Source organism: Equus asinus, chromosome X (genome assembly GCF_041296235.1).
Source record: "Equus asinus isolate D_3611 breed Donkey chromosome X, EquAss-T2T_v2, whole genome shotgun sequence".
In the NCBI taxonomy this organism is placed as follows: Eukaryota; Metazoa; Chordata; class Mammalia; order Perissodactyla; family Equidae; genus Equus; species Equus asinus.
The window spans coordinates 138,870,934-138,890,025 of NC_091820.1; the positions used below are offsets into that span (position 1 = coordinate 138,870,934).

General features: G+C 64.0%; 1 protein-coding gene across 6 annotated transcripts; it reads left to right on the forward strand.

The window, feature by feature from the left end:
* Positions 1–1,792: 1,792 nt before the first annotated feature.
* PLXNB3 (plexin B3) lies at positions 1,793–18,422 on the forward strand. 6 transcript variants are annotated; one of them, XM_070501956.1, is made up of 36 exons: positions 1,793–1,916; positions 3,344–3,467; positions 5,203–6,249; positions 6,767–6,946; positions 7,465–7,593; positions 7,675–7,775; positions 8,250–8,382; positions 8,538–8,694; positions 8,783–8,891; positions 8,971–9,085; positions 9,232–9,357; positions 9,440–9,556; positions 9,801–9,894; positions 9,978–10,147; positions 10,315–10,466; positions 11,005–11,110; positions 11,896–12,026; positions 12,259–12,435; positions 12,542–12,737; positions 12,877–13,116; positions 13,199–13,360; positions 13,440–13,591; positions 13,752–13,852; positions 13,932–14,155; positions 14,286–14,464; positions 14,741–14,807; positions 15,073–15,400; positions 15,529–15,632; positions 15,717–15,810; positions 16,190–16,368; positions 16,571–16,731; positions 16,969–17,116; positions 17,341–17,405; positions 17,471–17,546; positions 17,662–17,736; positions 17,979–18,422. In XM_070501956.1, exons 2-36 carry the CDS (start codon positions 3,408–3,410, stop codon positions 18,081–18,083), a joined length of 5,760 nt encoding a protein of 1,919 aa, XP_070358057.1. In that variant the 5' UTR covers positions 1,793–1,916; positions 3,344–3,407; the 3' UTR covers positions 18,084–18,422. The 6 variants fall into 6 exon arrangements, 4 of the variants coding, with proteins under 4 accessions (XP_070358057.1, XP_070358059.1, XP_070358060.1 ...); XM_070501958.1 differs by having other exon boundaries at positions 16,607–16,731; positions 17,979–18,405; XM_070501957.1 differs by having other exon boundaries at positions 1,819–1,916; positions 3,361–3,467.
* Positions 18,423–19,092: the final 670 nt, after the last annotated feature.

The window sequence follows — 19,092 nt, forward strand, 5'->3', positions numbered from 1 at the left end:
AGCCACTATGGAAAACAGTATGGAGATTTCTCAAAAAATTAAAAATAGAAATACCATATCACTCAGCCATCCCACTACTGGGTATCTATCCAAAGAACTTGAAGTCAGCAATTCCAAAAGTCCCATGCACCCCTATGTTCATCGCAGCATTATTTACAATAGCCAAGACGTGGAAGCAACCTAAGTGCCCATCGACTGATGATTGGATAAAGAAGATGTGGTATATATATATATATATATATATATATATATATATATATATATACAATGGAATAGTACTCAGCCGTAAAAAAGATTAAAATCGTCCCATTCACAACAACATGGATAGACCTTGAGGGTATTATGTTGAGTGAAATAAGCCAGACAGAGAAGGACGATCTCTGTATGACTCCACTCATATGAGGAATTTAAACATGTAGACAAAGAGAACAGATTAGTGGCTACCAGGGGAAAGGGGGGTGGGGGTGGGCACAGAGTGAAGGGGTGCACCTACAACACGACTGACAGACAATAATGTACAACTGAAATTGAACAAGATTGTAAACTATCATAAACTCAATAAAAATTTAACAACAACAACAAAGAGCTACAACTCCCCCCCCCCAAAATTATGTTGCCTGGTGGCAGATTTATTTTCTTCCGTAGAAAGGTAGGAAAAATGTTCCCAATGCTGAGATTGAAGATGTCTGTCTTTCCTAAGGCCGCTAAGGACATACATGTGTGCATTAGGAGTAGGGGTGGGAGGAAGGACAGGGTGTGGGGAGAGGCCAGGCTGGCTCTGGCAGATGCTGAGGGAAGTCCTTCCAGTCCTATTGTTCAGAGAGCCTCCCCCCATCAAGTCCCCTCTCGTGACGCACTCCCCACCCCCAGTGCTCCAGTCACCACGAGCTGAGCTTTTCCCACCAAGACCCCAACAGCTCCAGTGGCCGTCTCCTCCTGCCTTGTGGGCCCCTCAGTCCTCCCGTCGTCCTCCCCCTCACTGCCCACCCCGTGGGGAGTGACCCCCCAAGCAGGGTTCTCCCGCCTTTGCCGTCTGCACTCCAGCCAACACAAAGTCTCCAGGGTTCTGCCCCCAGAGCATGTCTGGAGTGCATCCTCCTCGCTCCACGCCCACGGCCACCCCCGGTCCAGGCTTCCCCACCTTCTCCACCCCAGGGCTACCAGTTTGTCCCCATCCAAATGCACAGCTGTCTGCAAGGCCATGGCCAGGTAAGTCCAAGTTCTCCCTGATTTGCTGCCCTCTGCACCCTGAAGGCCCATCTTGAGCACCCTTGTGCTCCAGGCAGTGGGAAACACCCTGCGGACGCATCACCCGCAGGACTGAACGAGTTAACATGCACGGAGCACTTAGACCGGCCCCCAGTGTGTCAGGACGACAGCAGTAGCAGCAGCAGTAGTGGCACTGTGTGGTTCAAGGCATGCGTAACCCTCGCTTCCTCTGCGAAGCTCTCCCTGATGCCCTGAGCACCCCTAGACTTGATTCTCCCTCCTTGGTGCCCCACAGTGCCCTCCAGAGATGGGCTCTCCTGGCAGGGGGGCCTCTTCTGTTGGCAGGTAGTTCTGCCCCTAAGACCCAGGAGAGTCTTCGGGCAGGTGGCGGTGGGCTTTGTCTCTGAACAGCAGCACTGCCAGGCTCAAGCCTGGCACCCAGTAGGCGCTTGGTGGAAGGTTATAGAAAGCCCACCTGCCCACCCACACGTGCTCCAGCCAGGTGCCTGCCAAGGCCAGCAGAGGGCAGTAGCGCCCTGCCTAGTGCCATTGGGCAAAGGGGCAGGGAGGGGCTGGGCTGCCCCGCTGGGCCGGCCGGATGAGTCGGGCTGGGCGCGATTGCATTGTGGGGAGGGAGGCCGGGACTCTGCTGGGACGCACTCCTGGCACCGCCAGCTGCTCCTTGGCTGCTGCCACGGTCTGCCCAGGTAGGCAGGAGCTGAGGCTGGTGAGGGCATGGGGTACGGGGGCCGTCGGGTTGGGGGGCGCCACCTCAGGGTGTGCTGGGGCCCGGGAGAACCCAGGGGTCCTCAGGGCCGACTAGCCTGGATGGAGCAAAGTCCCTCAGGGGCCAGCCCCAGCCATGAGATGACACCTCCTAATGCCTGGAGGCATGGTGACCCTCCATGGAGTAGCCCTGGAGCTGGGCGTTAGGGCCCTGGGCTTCTGCCCCAAAATGGAAGAGCTAGTGCCAGCCAGAGGCAAGGCACAAGGTAGGGAGGTGGCCCGTCTGGCTCCCTGCCCCCACAGCCACCCAACCAGCCCAGCCAGGTGGCAGCAAGCCCCACTGCTGCCACCTCACCCTGGAGCCTGCTTCTGCCATGCCCCGTAGAGAAGGCGGGGACCCCAACCGGAGCGTACCTGCCACTCTGCCACAGGCCAGGGCTCTAGCTCTGCCAGCTAGGTGTGCAGCTGGTGCCCTATGAGGGTGACAGGGGAGCCAGCTGCCAGCCTCCACTCTCTTCCCCACCCGCTACCCCACCCCATGCATGGAGGGAGTCTAGGTCCATCCTGGGATGATGTTTCCCTCGGGGAGATGGAGGGGACAGCCGGCAAACAGTTGCCATGCCCAAAGGAAAGGGCTGGGTTCCTGGGGACCATGACCCCCACCTCCTCTGGTGCATCCTCTTTGCCTCAGCCCCCTCCAGCAGTATCCTCCGCTGGCACTGCCCACTACCACCCTGCTGTACCTGGCGTGAATTTGTCAGTCCCCCAGGGTGGGGCTAGATGGGGACAGTCCCATCGCTCGCTCTCTAGCCAGTCTTATTCCAGGCCGAAGAGGGTGAGGGATGTGGGGGGAGAAGGTCTCCTGGACGGGCTGCCTTTGTCAGCATCTCCCCTGCCCCCAGCCTGGACAAAGGCAGGCATTGAGGGCCAGGACTGGCACTTCAGCCAAGGCACCAGGGCTACCAAGGATAAGGCTGGCATTGCAGGGGCTCAGCATCCTGATCCTCCCATGGGGGCTCCGGGGCCTACCCTGTGCCCTTCACAGGGACGGGGGCGGGGGGACACAGGGAGGAGCAGCCTGCCTGGCACGGGGGCAGAGAGGGGGGAGTGCTGACTGTGTGGGTCTCATTTTTCTGGCTGGATGAAACTCTGTCCCTTTGTCCCCAGATCCCAGGGGATGTCTTTCTGGGGCTGGGGAGTGGCAGGGAGCCCCCTGTCCAGAACAGCCCGGGTTGGGGTGAGAGCACCAGATAGTGGGTCCCTGGCCTGGGCCTTGGACAAAGGGGCCATTGTTGGGGTGGAGGCAGGGCTGCCTTGGCCCAGCCACTATTGACAAAGCTGCCAGCTGTGGTGGAGCCCGGGGCCAGCATGAATGGGGCTGAGCCTTGACTGTCTCCCTCCCACTCAGGACAATGCCCTCCACAGCCGCCTTGTGCCCGTCACCACTGCCCTGGGGCAGCTGAACTGAGGAGATGTGCCTCCCTCCGTGCCACGCCGCCCAGGAGACCCCTCTGCTGCTCCCCTTCGTGGTGGTAAGTGCCTGGGTCCCTTGTCCCCAGAGACGTCCCTGGAGGGACAGGGAAGGTAAAACAGCACATGGGAGCCTGGGCATGGGGCTCCAAGGTGCTGCAGCTCCCGGCTGCGGTCCCTCTACTCCTCACCCCCACTCCCCAGACGCTGCTGCCGATATCCCAGTCTAGAGGAAATGCCCCGTCCCAGAGCTAGGCCCAACCTTCCTGTCTGTGTTCCTGCGATAAGGGGCTCGCTTGGGGCCTTCCTCGGAGCTCTGCCCCCGCCCGCTGGGGCCCAGGCATACGTCTCTGCTGGCAGGCTGCTGGCAGGCTGCAGGGCGCTGAGTGACAGTGGACCTGCTTCTGGGGGACATGTGCCCACCTGCCCAGCTATGCGGGACCCTAGCTCAACTTAGGACCTGGCTTCTGTCCCCTTCGATGTGGCTCTGTGCCCAGGGTCAGGAGGAGGGAGGGGTGAGGGACTGCCAAGGCCCCGGGGCTCTGCCTGGTGTGGTGTCTCTCTTTGTGTGGCTCTCTTGCCTGGTCACCTAGGCAGCCAGCTGGGGCCCGAGGCTGTTGGGTGGGGGCTGCTGCTAACTGCTCCTGGCTGGGAGGTGGGGTGGGGAGATGCAGCCCCGGGCCCCCATCAGGCCCATGAGAGCTTCCTCCAGTCTGGGCTCCAAAGGGCTCCAAATGGGTGCAGAGGGGCGCCCATGCCCCGCTCCCCACTAGGATTTTCTTTCAAGGTCCCCCACCCCCCTGCCAGTCAAGCTCTCTTTCTGGCTGTCTTCTTCTTACTCCCGCCTCTTTTCTCTCTCACCCTCCTCCACATCAACACTCCCCATGGGGCAGGGGGCAGGCCTCCCCCCAGCCCTGCACCCTGTGTTGTCTCTTGGTGCCCCGCCCCAGCCTCCCCCAGTCCCCACTCTGGCTGGCTCCCAGCTCTCCCCCAACCCCTGCTCTGGCCGGAGTACCCCCTGGCCCCAACTTAGTCTGGGGCCCTCCCAGCCCTCTGCGATCTGACCCTCTTCTGCTCTGCCCTGGTTCTGGCCACCCGCTCCTTGCCATCTTTGAGGCAGGCCGTGGCAGTGGCCAGCTATGTCTCGGCCTACAGTTCTCTGGCTGCCTCAGTTCCTCCTTGGCTCTCTCTCTTCTCTCCACCACTCCCTCTCCCTGCTGGCGAGGGTCGCTCTTTGCTGGTGGCCCTGGCTGCCCAGGGCGAGTTTTCTTTCCCTGATGGGGTCTCCTTGCCCTTGCTGCTCCTTGTGCTGCGGGGGTCCCCCTTGGGTGCACGGTGGCCTCCCTCTCTTGCTTCCATGTCATTTCTCTTGTCTAGGTAGTGGGCACAGGGCCCTCCTTAGACGTGGCTCCCACCGACCTTCCTTCTCTCACATCCTGGTCCATGTCCGTGTACTTACCGATGTCCCTGGGCTCCTGCACCTTCCCCTTCGTCTGTGGGCCCCCCACCCCTCTCTTCTCCCCATCACCTGCCTGCCTTTGTGGCCTCGGCCCGCCCCTATCCTGCCCTCCTCTCAGTCCCTCTCTGTCTTTGCTTCTCTCCAGCCTCTGTCTTTCTGTGTCCTTGCTTTCTGCCTCTCTGTGCTTCTCTAGGGACCTTCCCTTTCTATGTCTGTCTTCTCGATTCTTCTCTCCCTCTGGCGCTCTCTCTCCACCTTCTCTGTTCTTGTTCTGCCCGGCGCGGTGGGGTGGCCGTGCTCCTGCCCGCCAGGCCTCCGGCAGCTTGGCTTTCCCCCAGGCCCCCGCCATGGCTCCTGGACCTCCTTCCGGCGCCCGCCTGCTCGTGCTTCTGCTGCTGCTGCTGCTGTGCCCACCGCACCCCACTCAGGCCCATCGCTTCTCTGCGCCCAACACCACCTTCAACCGCCTGGCGCTGGCACCGGGCCGCGGCACGCTCTACGTGGGCGCCGTGAACCGCCTCTTCCAGCTCAGCCCCGTACTACAGCTCGAGGCAGTGGCTGTCACCGGCCCTGTCTTCGACAGTCCCGACTGCGTGCCTTTCCGTGACCCGGCCGAATGCCCGCAGGCCCGGCTCACGGACAACGCCAACCAGCTGCTGCTGGTGAGCAGCAGGGCGCAGGAACTGGTGGCCTGCGGGCAGGTGCGGCAGGGCGTGTGCGAGAAGCGGCGCCTCGGGGACGTGGCCGAGGTGCTGTACCAGGCCGAGGACCCAGGCGACGGGCAGTTCGTGGCCGCCAATGCCCTGGGGGTGGCCACGGTGGGCCTGGTGGTGCCCACACCAGGCCGGGACCTCCTGCTGGTGGCCAGAGGCCTGGCAGGAAAGCTGTCGGGAGGGGTGCCGCCCCTGACCGTGCGCCAGCTGGCTGGGCCGCAGCCCTTCTCCAGCGAGGGCCTGGGCCGCCTCGTGGTGGGCGACTTCTCTGACTACAACAACAGCTACGTGGGCGCCTTCGCCGATGGCCACTCCGCCTACTTCGTCTTCCGCCGCCGCGGGGCCCGGGCGCAGGCCGAGTACCGCTCCTACGTGGCCCGAGTCTGTCTTGGGGATGTCAACCTTTACTCCTACGTGGAGGTACCCCTCGCCTGCCGGGGCCAGGGCCTCGTCCAGGCTGCCTTCCTTGCCCCGGGCACCTTGCTAGGGGCCTTTGCCGCGGGCCCGAGGGGGGCCCAGGCGGCCCTGTGCGCCTTTCCCCTGGCAGAGCTGGACGGGAGCATGGAGCAGGCCCGGCGCCTCTGCTACACGGCCGGTGGCCGGGGCCCCAGCGGCACGGAGGAAGCCACCGTGGAGTACGGAGTCACATCGCGCTGCGTCACCCTGCCCCCTGTGAGTGGCTGGGCCCCAGGCCGCATACCTGCCCTCTCGGCCCTCGCGCACCACTTCCTGGCGGCGGCTCTGGCCTTCTCTCGCTGCCTCGTCTTGCCTGGCCTGCTTCTCCATCCCTGTCCCTCCGGGGACCTGTGACATCTCTCAGCCCAGGACGGGGGCTGCCACATGTGGTCCTGGGGTGTAGGTGGCTGGACGCTCTCCCATAACAGTTGCCCGCCACCTCTTGGTTAGAGGAGGTCAAGGAGGGGCCAGCACAGTCTTCAAGCCTCCTAGCCGCTCTTGGCCTGTTTCTTTTAATCTTTCTCCCTCTCTGCGCTGTGGGCTTGCCCTGTCACGGGGATCAGGGCCTGATCACTCTGCCCCAGGTCCCCAGAGCTCCCTGGCCCTGCCCTTCAGCCTGCCTTGCTCTCTTCTTACTGGCTCCCTGGCCTTCCTCCTCCGACTGTCACTCTGGGCCCCAGGAAAGTACCTCCTGCCTCTTCTGGGAACTGATCTCCCTTCCCTGCCCGCCCAGGACTCCCCCGAGTCATACCCCTGTGGCGATGAGCACACCCCCAGCCCCATCGCTGGCCGCCAGCCCCTGGAGGCTGAGCCTCTGCTGCAGCTCGGGCAGCCCGTCAGTGCCGTCACAGCCCTCCAGGCGGATGGGCATACGATAGCCTTCCTGGGGGACACCCAAGGCCAGCTGCATAAGGTGAGGGCCTGACAAAGAAGGGGCTACCCTACCACCGGCCCCCTGGCCCCACAGCCACTACACTGCGAGGCCTGATTGGGTGTGCCCCAGCCCTGCTCAGGGAAGCCCCAGGTGCCTTCTGCCTCTCGGCCTGTGTCCTGCTGGCAGGTCAGAAGGCCATGCCACACACTGATAGCTGGCTGGGTGCCCCTTCCTGGTCTGACTCCCAGATGCATGGCTTAGGATGACTGCCCAAGAGCCTCCTGAGCAGCCCCAACTTCTCCAGCCGATAGAGCCCGACAGTCAAGGTGGGGGTGGGGTGGGTAGTACCTGGTCCTCAGAGCCAGCCTGGCCCCAGAAGTCTCTCCGGGGCAAACTCCTGCCTCCACACTTCCTGCCTCCCTGGTCTGGAAGGCAAGGGAGCTGGCTCTGGGAGATAGGGTGTTCCCTGGAAGCCCCAGCCAAGAAGAGAGCATGTGCCTGCACTGTCAGCCTGTGGCTGTCTTGAGAGCCCAGCTCTGTCCTTGTCATCCCCCCAGGTCTTTCTCAATGGCTCTCAAGGCCAGGTGTACCACTCCCAGCAAGTGGGGCCTCCAGGCTCAGCCATCAGCCCGGACCTGCTGGTGGACAGCAGCGGCAGCCACCTCTATGTCCTCACCGCCCAGCAGGTGAGGACTGTCCCAGGGAGGCCAGGCCCACAAAGCCCGAGTCCTGGCCTCTACCACCTCTCTCCTGTGCTCCCTGTCCAGGTGGACCGGGTATCAGTGGCAGCCTGCCCCCAGTTCCCTGACTGCACCAGCTGCCTCCAAGCCCGGGACCCGCTGTGCGGCTGGTGCACCCTCCAGGGCAGGTGAGCGCAGGACCCCAAAGCAGCTCCAGGCATGCCAGGAGGCCAGCTTGGCTCCCTGAGGTGGAGACGTGGGCCATTGCTGAGTGCCCCCATCCTGCCCCAGCCTGCCAAACCAGGAATCTGGTCGGCACCCCTTTCCCAATACTTCTCATTCCCCCAACCCTACCCTGGGCCAGGCCTCTGTCACTTCTCCCAGCTGTCCCCTGGCCTGCTCCAGCTCCCCTCCAGGCAAGGCTCCACATGGCAGCCCCAGGAATCCCTTATGGCAACCCTAAGTCAGATCCGCAGCAGCAGCGCCACACTCGGTCACAGTCAAGACCAAAGCCCGTGCATTTGCGGCGAAGCCCTGTGTGCTTGGCCCCTTCCTGCTGATTGCACTCCAGCTGGGTCATCCTCCCAATCAACCCCCTTGCTGCCAGTCACCCTGGGGAGCCTGAGACCCATGTGCTGACCTGATGGGCCCCTGCCCCGCAGGTGTACCCGCAAGGGCCAATGCGGGCGGGCATCCCAGCCAAACCAGTGGCTGTGGAGCTATGAGGAGGACAGCCACTGCCTGCACGTCCAGAGCCTGCTGCCGGCCCACCACCCCCGCCAAGAGCAGGGCCAGGTGAGGTGCCTGCCACGGCCTGGCTGTGGGGCTGCCCCCATCCTCCTCTCGCGATGCCTCTGCTCCCACCCCATCTGCCCTGGCTCCATCTCCCTTGGAGAGGTGGGCCCCCTGAGAAGCCCCTGCCTACTCCGTTTTCCTCGCCCATCTCCCAGGTCACCTTGTCTGTCCCCCGGCTGCCCACCCTGACCATGGATGAATACTTCCATTGTGCCTTTGGGGACTATGATAGCTTGGCTCATGTGGAAGGGCCCCACGTGGCCTGTGTCACCCCTCCCCAAGACCAGCTGCCGCTTAACCCTCCAGGCACAGGTAAGGGACCCCTGGGGTCGGGGGCTGGGGCAGGAACTGGAGAAGCAGGAGCTACATGACCTTCCTTGCCACCACCATCCCCTCCCAGACCATGTCACCTTGCCCCTGGCCCTGATGTTTGAGGATGTGGCCGTAGCTGTCACCAACTTCTCCTTCTACGACTGCAGTGCCGTGCAGGCCTTGGAGGTGGCTGCCCCGTGAGTGCCAGGCCTGGCTGCTGGGTAGGGGTGGTGACCCCAGATGGTGCCCAGCCTGAGCAGCCCCCTGCCCCTCTAGGTGTCGTGCTTGTGTGAGCAGCTTCTGGCGGTGCCACTGGTGCCCCCAGAGCAGCCGCTGTGTGCACGGGGAGCACTGCCCGGAGGGTGAGAGGACCATCTACAGTGCCCAGGAGGTGGGTGGGCTCCCTCCACTGCTGGGCCCCCCACTGCTCGCCCAGCAGCCAGTCCAGCACCTTCACTGCCACTGCAGACCTGGCCCCCCGTATGTCCTGCCCAGGCCCCTCAACTTCTGAAGGGCTAAGGGGTCTCCTTTCCCCAGGTGGACGTCCAGGTGCGTGGCCCAGGGGCTTGTCCCTGGGTCGAAGGCCTAGCAGGTCCCCTCCTGGTGCCTGTGGGTTGGGAGAGCCGTTTGGCCCTGCGTGTGTGGAACCTTCAACACTTCCGAGTGAGCAGTCCGGTGGGCAGAGGACGGGGTTAGCAGAAGCGTGGCTGACAGTGTCCAGGATCCTGACAGTGTCCACCCCCAGGGCCTGCCTGCCTCCTACCACTGCTGGCTGGAACTACCAGGAGAACTGCAGAGGCTGCCAGCCTCCCTGGAAGAGATGCCTGGAGATGCGGGCCTCATCTACTGCCAGGCCCAGCAGGTGGGCCACCGCTCCACAGCCTCACCTGCCACTGGATGCCTTCTGCAGCCCTCAGATGCCCCCCACATGCCCCTTGCCTCCCAGCTTGTCCCAGGCACTCAGGGGCTCACCCTCCTCATCCTGTTGTCACCCACGAGGCCTCTGTGCAGGCCCTGAGCTTGCAGTCTGGTGGGAGATGTGGGCAACGAACAAGGACGCCCATTCTGGGAGGAGTGGCCTGACCCCCCGCCCCCCCCACCCACAGTTTCACCCCTCCATGGCCCAGCGGGAGCTCCCGGTACCCATCTATGTCACCCGGGGTGAAGGCCAGCGGCTGGACAATGCCCGCACTCTTCATGGTGAGGCAGGGGTCCGGAGGGCAGGCGGGGCAGGGTGCACGGCAGAGGGGAGGGGCCTCAGTGTGCTGCCTGACCTTCTCTAGTGACCCTATATGACTGCGCTGTGGGCCACCCCGACTGTAGCCACTGCCAGGCAGCCAACGGAAGCCTGGGCTGCTTATGGTGCAGCCATGGCCAGCCCACCTGTCGCTACGGGCCACTGTGCCCACCTGAGGCTGTGGAGCTGCTGTGTCCCACGCCCAGCATTGACATGGTGAGCCCCCAGCACCCATGTCAGTCTCTGCCCCCTCCCCCTCCCCCATGTACCAGCCTCACCCTAGCAGCTCTGTCCCACCTCAGGCTGGTTGGCTGGCTGGATACCCCTGCCGCAGAGTGGGTGTGGGTTTGGGGGAATCTCATCGCCATCCTTCCCTGCCACAGATTGAGCCCCTGACTGGCCCCCCTGAGGGTGGCTTGGCCCTCACCATCCTGGGCTCCAACCTGGGCCGGGACTTTGCCGATGTACGGGATGCCGTGAGCGTGGCTGGCCGGCCCTGCAGCCCCAACCCCTCTCTCTACCGCACCTCTGCCCGGTGAGGCATCCTGGAGGCTGGGGTGGAGGGCCCACCTCCTAGGGAGGCCCTTAGAGACTGGCCACCCAGAGAGAAGGGAGGCTTGCAGCCAAGAAATGTGGGCTCTTGGGGCCAGCCCGGTGGCACAGCGGTTAAGTGCGCACGTTCCGCTTCAACGGCCCGGGGTTCGTCAGTTTGGATCCCGGGTGTGGACATGGCACCGCTTGGCACGCCATGCTGTGGTAGGCGTCCCACATATAAAGTAGAGGAGATGGGCACGGATGTTAGCTCAGGGCCAGTCTTCCTCAGCAAAAAGAGGAGGATTGGCAGCAGATGTCAGCTCAGGGCTAATCTTCCTCAAAAAAAAAAAAAAATGTAGGCCCGGGTCAGACGTGCCAAAGGAAGATGAGCCAGGGGAGGGGAGAGGAGGGGAGCTGGCAGGGACGGGGGTAGAGGGGGTGGGCTCTGGGCAGTGACTTGCAGGGGACCCATAGCTGGACATCAGGGAAGGGCCCAGCCCACAGGGGCCCTAAGCAGCTACTGAGCCTTCACTCCCCAGGATTGTGTGTGTGACATCTCCCGCCCCCGACGGCACTGTGGGGCCAATCCAAGTGGCCATTAAGAGTCGGCCACCAGGCATCTCAACCCAGCACTTCACCTACCAGGTCAGTGCCCACCCTGTGGTGGTCCCCAGGAAGGGGTTAGTATGAGGGAGGGACGGGAGGGCAGGAACACCTAGATGATTTCGAACTTGACCTAAGGGTAGCAGGAAGTCCGCATGTCCAGGAGGAAAGCCACAAGATCCGAGCCATCCCTCATGCCCCGAGGGGAGGGCAGGCTGGGGCGGCAGCAGGACAGGGAGGACACTGTTGCTGGCAGCTGTCCAGGAGGGTGGCGGGCAGTGGAAGCAGCAGGTGTGGTGGGCGGGCCAGTCTGGGATGTGGAGCTGTTGGGGCTTGCTGCAGGCCACGCTTAGCAGGCACCGGGATGTGGCAGAGGCACCAGCCTGAGCCCTCGGCCCCTGCCAGGGTCATTTTTGGGGCCAGGAGGCTGAGGGCCGGAGCAGTGAGGGGCAGGGGCAGGTTAGCATCAGGAGTTCTGCTTGGCACATGCAGCACCCCAAGGAGGTAATTGGATCTCGAGGTTTGGAGCTTGCGGGGCCTGGGAGGTGCAAACCATGGCAGGGGAGGAAGCCATCCTGAGGGGCAGAGACACGGTGAGGAGAGAAGACCCCGTCCCTAGTGGGGCAGGGCAGCTGGAAGGAGAGCTGAGGGGCTGCAGAATCCAGGCACAGGGCTTCCGGAAGGAGGGTGTAGTCAGCTGTGGCCCAGGAGACAAAGCCGAGAAGTGGGCCTGCATCTTGCAGCCCAAGGGCCTTGGGGACTGGAGCCGAGGTGAGGAAATGCCAGGCCAGGCTGTCATGCCTGCCCCAGTCTGCCCTGTCCTCCAGGACCCTGTCCTGCTGAGCCTGAATCCCCAGTGGGGCCCCCAGGCTGGGGGCACCCAGCTCACCATCCACGGACAGCACCTCCAGACAGGAGGCAATGTCAGCGCCTTTGTGGGAGGCCAGCCCTGTCCTATGTGAGTATTTCTCTCCTCCTGGTCCCTCCCTACAGGCCTCAGTGTCCCCTTGTGTACAGCAGGAGCCGTGGACTCAGGGCTATCTAAGGCCCCCATCAAAGGCCAAGAGAAATGGCCACCTCACCCACCCCTGGTAGTCTCTGCCCTTGTTGAGGGAGGCAAAATGGGCCTCTTGTGGGGTGGCTGGACCCGGGCTAGAGCCCAAGATGCCAGAACTCTCCCCCCTCTGCAGCCAGGAGCCAGTTTGTCCTGAGGCCATTGTGTGCCACACTGCGCCCCAGGCCAGCCCAGGAGAAGCTGTGGTACGCGTGGTCTTCGGCCATGCCCAGCGCACGCTGCTCACCAGCCCCTTCCGCTACACTGCCAACCCCCAGCTCTTGGGGGCAGAGCCCAGCGTCAGCTTCCGGGGGTGAGGAGCCAGTCCCCCCAGGGCAGCCTGTGCACTCTGCTGGGGAGGTGGGGCTGGACTGGGCCACCTGCCGCCCCCAACCCTGCTGACTACTCTCCTGGCCCAGGGGCGGGCGGCTCATCCAAGTAAGGGGCACAGGCCTGAACGTGGTGCAGCAGCCCCTGCTGTCCGTGTGGCTGGAGACCGTGGCGGAGGTGCAGGCTGCAGGGGCCCAGCCCTGGGACCTGACACCAAGGAGGAGCTGCGGGGCCTCTGCTGCAGCCCCCCAGGCTTGTATCCAGCTCGAGGGGGGCTTGCTGCAGGTGAGCCCCCCACCAGCAGGCGGCAGGGCTGCCCCTGAGACATGCCCAGTGAGGGGGACGGGGAGGACTGCTGTGTCCCTGGGATCACGGAGGGGAGCCCCAGCTCACCCAGCTCGCCCCGGCCTTGGCTGCCTTGCAGTGCTCCACCGTCTGCTCCGCCAACTCGTCCAGTCTCCTTCTGTGCTGGAGCCCCGCCGTGCCGGATGGGGCACACCCCCGGCGGGTCTTCTTCACCCTAGACAATGTGCATGTGGACTTCGCCAGCGCCAACGGGGGCCAGGACTTTGTGTACCAGCCCAACCCCCGCCTGGCCCCCCTCAGTCGCGAGGGGCCCACCCGCCCCTACCGCCTCAAGCCGGGCAATGTCCTGGACGTGGAGGTGAGGGCTTTAGCCGGCCGGCTCTGTGCAGGGGCTGCAGGCACGGGCTGGGACTTGGCTAAGGCCCTGGTCTATCTCCCAGGGTGAGGGCCTCAACCTGGGGATCAGCAAGGAAGAGGTGCGCGTGTACATCGGCGACAGCGAGTGCCTGGTGAAGACGCTCACACTCACCCACCTGTACTGCGAGCCACCACCGCGGGCCCCACAGCCTGCCAACAGCTCCAGCACCCTGCCACAGTTCGTGGTAAGGCTGTGCCCTGGGTGGGTGTGTGGGCTGACGGGCCGAGCACTGAGGGCCACGCTCAGGAGCCCTGCCCTCTCAGGTGCAGATGGGCAACGTGCGGCTGGCCCTGGGCCCTGTCCAGTACGAAGCCGAGCCTGCACTGTCTGCCTTCCCCGTGGAGGCTCAGGTGGGCCTTGGCGTGGGCGCTGCCGTGCTGACCGCTGCTGTGCTCCTCCTCACCCTCATGTACAGGTGAGGGGCCCTCCCCCGACACCTACCTGCGCAAAGTTCCCTCTCCACTTTTGGAAAGGGCGCCCCATGGCAGGCCTCGGACCAGGGAGCCATCCTGGCTTGATGGCCTCAGCCCAGGCAGGCCTGGGCCTGTTGCTAACACCTGGTCCCCGGGCTGCAGGCACAAGAGCAAGCAGGCTCTGCGGGACTACCAGAAGGTTCTGGTGCAGCTGGAGAACCTGGAGATTGGCGTGGGTGACCAGTGCCGCAAGGAGTTCACAGGTGGGGAGAGGGTGATAGGGAGGGGGGCAGAGGGCCCACCCGGGCCTGAGCCCACGCTTCAGTGGTTCCCGGCCTGCAGACCTGATGACCGAGATGACCGACCTCAGCAGCGACCTGGAGGCCAGCGGGATCCCCTTCCTGGACTACCGCACATATGCCGAGCGTGTCTTCTTTCCTGGGCATGGCGGCTGCCCACTGCAGCCCATGCTTGAGGGGCCCGGGGAAGAGAGCCACCGTGCCCCCATGCGCCAGGGCCTCACACAGCTCTCCAACCTGCTCAACAGCAAGCTCTTCCTCCTCACAGTGAGGGCCACACGGGTGGTCAGGGTGCCCTAGAGGGCAAGGAGGTGGGGCTGGACACCGGCTGGGCCAAAGGGGGGAGGACACGTGGGGAGTGGGGCTTCCTGGAGTAAGTGCCAGCCCCCCCGCCTAGCTCATCCACACCCTGGAGGAGCAGCCCAGCTTCTCCCAGCGGGACCGCTGCCACGTGGCTTCACTGCTGTCCCTGGCGCTGCACAGTAAGCTTGAGTACCTGACCGACATCATGAGGACGCTGCTCGGCGACCTGGCCACCCATTACGTGCACAAGAACCCAAAGCTCATGCTGCGCAGGTTGGCCTTGGCCTGACTGCGGTCCTGGCAGCAGGGGTGGTGGCTCTCCGCTGAGCTGACCCCCCAACCCTGTCCCAGGGTGGGCAGGCCAGGAACCCCCAGGAGGTGGGCTAGGACAGAAGCCACAGTCGGGAAGTAGACAGGCATCCTCACCGGGGACCCGGGCACAGAGGGCTCACAGGCAGAAGAGCTCTGCCTTCCCTCCGCTGCCCACTCAGCCCAGGGACAGCGTGGCCCTGCAGCACCCAGGTTCTGACCTAGGCCTGCTCCCTACAGGACGGAGACCATGGTGGAGAAGCTGCTCACCAACTGGCTGTCCATCTGTCTCTACGCCTTCCTGAGGGTGAGGGGCGCCCTCTGTGGCACCTGCTCCCCTCGCTCCTTTTGGGGGCTGCCGCCTGTGGCCTCGCAGACCTGTGCCCAAATTCCCCCAGGGGCCTTGGGGCATGAGGGCATGGTGCAGGGGCTGGATGTGAGGCAGAGGCTACTGCCATTGTCCGCCATCACTCTGTGCAGCCGGCCACCCCTCCCTGCCCCCATGGCACCCTCTGAGCCTTGCACAGCCTGCCGATCTCCTGGTTGACGCTGGCCCATCCTGATGGTTGCAGGAGGTGGCTGGTGAGCCGCTGTACATGCTCCTCCGGGCTATTCAGTACCAGGTGGACAAGGGGCCTGTGGATGCCGTGACAGGCAAAGCGAAACGGACCCTGAACAACAGCCGCCTGCTGCGGGAGGACGTGGAGTTCCGGCCCCTGACGCTGATGGTGCTGGTGGGCCCCGGGGCCAGTGGGGCCCCAGGGGGCAGCACGGCACAGCGCGTGCCAGCCCGAGTCCTCGACACAGACACCATCACCCAGGTCAAGGAGAAGGTGTTGGACCAAGTCTACAAAGGCACCCCGTTCTCCCAGAGGCCCTCAGTGCATGCCCTAGATCTTGGTGAGAGAGCCCACCCACCCTCCCCGCCCGGGCCTGTTCCCACCTATCTAGGCTCAGCTCTGCCTTGCTCCAAATGGCGGACCTGGGGAACAGACTCTGGGCTGACTGGTTTCCCTGGGTCCCCCCAGAGTGGCGGTCAGGCCTGGCTGGTCACCTAACCCTGTCAGACGAGGACCTGACCTCGGTGACCCAGAACCACTGGAAGAGACTCAACACCTTGCAGCACTACAAGGTGCCGGGCGGGCAGGGGCTGGGGGCAGGCCCCACCTCTGATCAGTCAGGCAAGGACCCCAGCCTCTCCTCCCCTCCCCGCTAGGTCCCAGACGGAGCCACAGTGGGGCTCATCCCCCAGTTGCACAATGGAGGCGCCGTCTCCCAGAGCTTGGCCCAGAGCTGCCCCTCGCGGGAGAGTGAGTCCCACAGCCCAGACGCACTCATCTGTCCCTGGGAGCTTGAGGCGAGCAGGCAGGAGTGCTGGGCATGCCATCTGCCTTGCCTGGTTCTCCCCCACACCTCGCCAGCGGGCAAGCCAAAGCTCCAGGCTGAGCCAAAGGCCTGGGGTGGATGAGGGCAGCAGCATGTCCTGGTCGGGGAGCTCCGGGGCAATGGGGTGTTGGGCTGAGCAAGTCCCTGGGCTGCCATCCTCCTCTCTGCATCTCTCCTCCCCTACTTTCCTTGGCTCCCCCCACCCTGGTCCACCCCACCAGATGAGTGGGCTGGGCATCCCAGGCCAGTGGCGTGGGGTGGGGGACAGAGGCGTAGGACTGAGGTGAGCTTCTGTGCCTTCAGACATCCCAATGGCAGAGGACGGTGAGGAGGGTGGGGTCCGCCTCTGGCACCTGGTGAAAGCCACCGAGGAGCCAGAAGGGGCCAAGGTGCGGCGCGGCAGCCTGCGGGAGCGGGAACGGGAGCGGGCGCGGGCCAAGGCCATTCCAGAAATCTACCTCACCCGCCTGCTCTCCATGAAGGTCAGTGTGGCCGGGGAGCTGGGCCCTAGGGGAGCCAGGTGGCGGGGAAGGCTTATCAAGGGGGCCCCAACTGAGCTGGGGAGAGGGCATGGCCCTAAGAGGCAGCGAGGCAGCCCCATCTGCCGACAGAGTGTGGGGTTGGCCATGGCCTCGAGGGCCCCACACCCTGCCCCCCACACAGCCCCCCTCCCCTACCTTCCAGGGCACACTACAGAAGTTTGTGGATGACACCTTCCAGGCCATCCTCAGCGTGAACCGGCCCGTGCCCATCGCTGTCAAGTACCTGTTTGACTTCCTGGATGAGCTGGCAGAGAAGCACGGCATCGAGGACCCGGAGACCTTGCACATCTGGAAGACTAACAGGTGCCTTGCTTGCTGCCCTTGCCCCCGGGCAGATGGGACATAGAGTCGCAGAGGGACAAGGACATTGCCAGGGTGGGGGTGGCAGGACCAGGACAAGATCCCAGGCTTCGCGGCATCCACCCTGGATTTCTGGCCGCCCCCAGCATGGACTCACAGGACAGCTCCCCGTGGAACTCAGGGCTGGGGCCCAGGCTGATGCCGTGATGCCTTACGCCCATGGTCGGCCTGTGTCCTCAGCCTGCTGTTGCGGTTCTGGGTGAATACCCTGAAGAACCCACAGCTCATATTTGACGTGCGGGTGTCGGACAACGTGGATGCCATCCTCGCCGTCATCGCCCAGACCTTCATTGACTCTTGCACTGTCTCAGAGCATAAAGTGGGCCGGGTGAGGGCAGAGCCGGCCAGCCGGCCAGCAGCAGCCAGGGGATTGAGGAGGAAAGGCTGCTGGGAGGAAGCCATGGGGGCTCGGTGCAGGGTCCTGGGTGGGGCTGAGGGATGGCATATAACGAGGTTCAGGAGGCCAGCGGGAGGGGGCCCTGGTGGCACAGTCAGAGTGACAGGGCTGGAGCTCCACTGCCTCCTCGCTGACACCCACCGCCCCCGGAGCAGGATTCCCCGGTGAACAAACTGCTCTACGCCCGGGAGATCCCCCGCTACAAGCAGATGGTGGAGAGGTAGGTATCGGGGCGTCACGGCCAGGGGTGGCAGCTGCCCGCCCTAACTCTGCCTCCCTCTCCAGATACTACTCCGACATTCGCCAGAGCTCGCCGGCAAGCTACCAGGAGATGAACTCAGCTCTGGCTGAGCTCTCTGGGGTAAGGCACAGCCCAGGGGACACACCCCTCCACAGCTGGGGGGGCAGAGTGGGGGAGGGAGGCCTGGGGCTTGAGGCCCAGGCTGGGGCCCCACCTCCCCGTGTGCTGCCCCCAGAACTACGCCTCTGCTCCGCACTGCCTGGAAGCTCTGAGAGAGCTCTACAAACACATCCACAGGTATTACGACCAGGTGAGGCCCAGGGCACTACAGGGGGGAGGGGCAGACCCCGAGAGCCCAGAGGGAGGCCCCAGGAAGCTCCCTGGGGGCAGGAGGGAAGGGGCTTGGCTTCTTTGCACAGTCCTCACGGAGGCCCGGGGCAGCCCCCCCTGGATCCCCAGGCCAATGCTGAGATGGAGGCAGAGCTGGGCGACCCTGGGCCAGTGAGCACAGGGCTAGGGCCTCAGGCAGGGTGCCTTCCTCCACCCTGGCAGATCATCAGCGCCCTGGAGGGAGACCCTGTAGGCCAGAAGACGCAGCTGGCCTGCCGCCTGCAGCAGATCGCCGCCCTGGTGGAGAACAAGGTGACCGACCTGTGAGCTCAGGCCACAACAGGTGCCTGAGGGCCAGCTGGGAGAGCAGCAAGCAGGACCCACCACCGCAGTGCCTTATGATCCCTGGATCGCGCCAGCGCTGAGGAGGGGCCAGCGGGGGCGGGGGGGGGGGGGCAAGGGGCACAGCCAGGTGCTGTGCCCGCCAGGGGGCTCCCTGCTGCCTCTACCCCCGCCCCCCGCCCTTCTTTCCCCCACCTGGGCTTCTTTCTAATTTATAGCCATCCTGACCTCTTCCCCCTCCCCCACTGTATTTATTTGCTTGCTGGAGAATCACATCTGGAAATAAAATAGAAATCCGCCTTTTCAGAAAAAGCCCCCACCTTCCCCTGCGAGTCTACTTGGTGCTCCCTTGCACGACCTTCCCCTCGGCCCCATGGCTGTGGCTTCTGTTGCCTGAGGAAAAGAGGGGTCAGCAGGCACCCCTAGGCCACCTTGCTCTCCTCCCTCCCCTCGCCTCCCCTGGCCCCAGCCCTCCCACGCCCATCTATGCCCACCACACCTTACCAGTTCTGTCCTGGCACAGGACACAGGGCCAAGTGTCTCCTATCTTGGACTAACCAAAGTCACTGCCCAGCAGCCCCCAGCTGGCCTCCTAGCTCCACTCGTGGCCCCTCTATTCCCTCCTGGGAGCATTCGAAGTGATCCTTCTAAAGAGCAAAAGCCCCCGGCAGCTTCTGCTAGAACCCCACACCAGAGCCCACAGGCTCCGGGTGGGCCCCTTGGCTGCCCGAGGCCTCCCCTCCGTCTCCCACAAAGTCTCCAGCCCACCCTGCTGCCGCTTACCCACCCACTCCCTTTCTGGGGACCCAATTCTTCCCGGTCTTTTGGGTGCAGCCCCAAGGTCACAGGCTCTGGAGGGCTCTCCCTGACCTGGACGTCCCTCTGTCACAGCTCACTCGAGCTGTGGGCTTGTTTGCTCCCCACTAAAAGAGGACTACTGAGGGCACATGTTGGTGGAGACAGCGAGCAAGGCAGGCCCGGGGCAGAGAGGGAG

Excerpts from the sequence above, each read along its gene's own strand:
- PLXNB3 (XM_070501956.1), top strand. The coding sequence starts at position 3,408 with ATGTGCCTCCCTCCGTGCCACGCCGCCCAGGAGACCCCTCTGCTGCTC. Across the intron at positions 3,468-5,202 it reads TGCTGCTCCCCTTCGTGGTG|GCCCCCGCCATGGCTCCTGG; the intron begins GTAAGTGCCTGG and ends GCTTTCCCCCAG. Across the intron at positions 17,406-17,470 it reads TACAAGCAGATGGTGGAGAG|ATACTACTCCGACATTCGCC; the intron begins GTAGGTATCGGG and ends CTCCCTCTCCAG.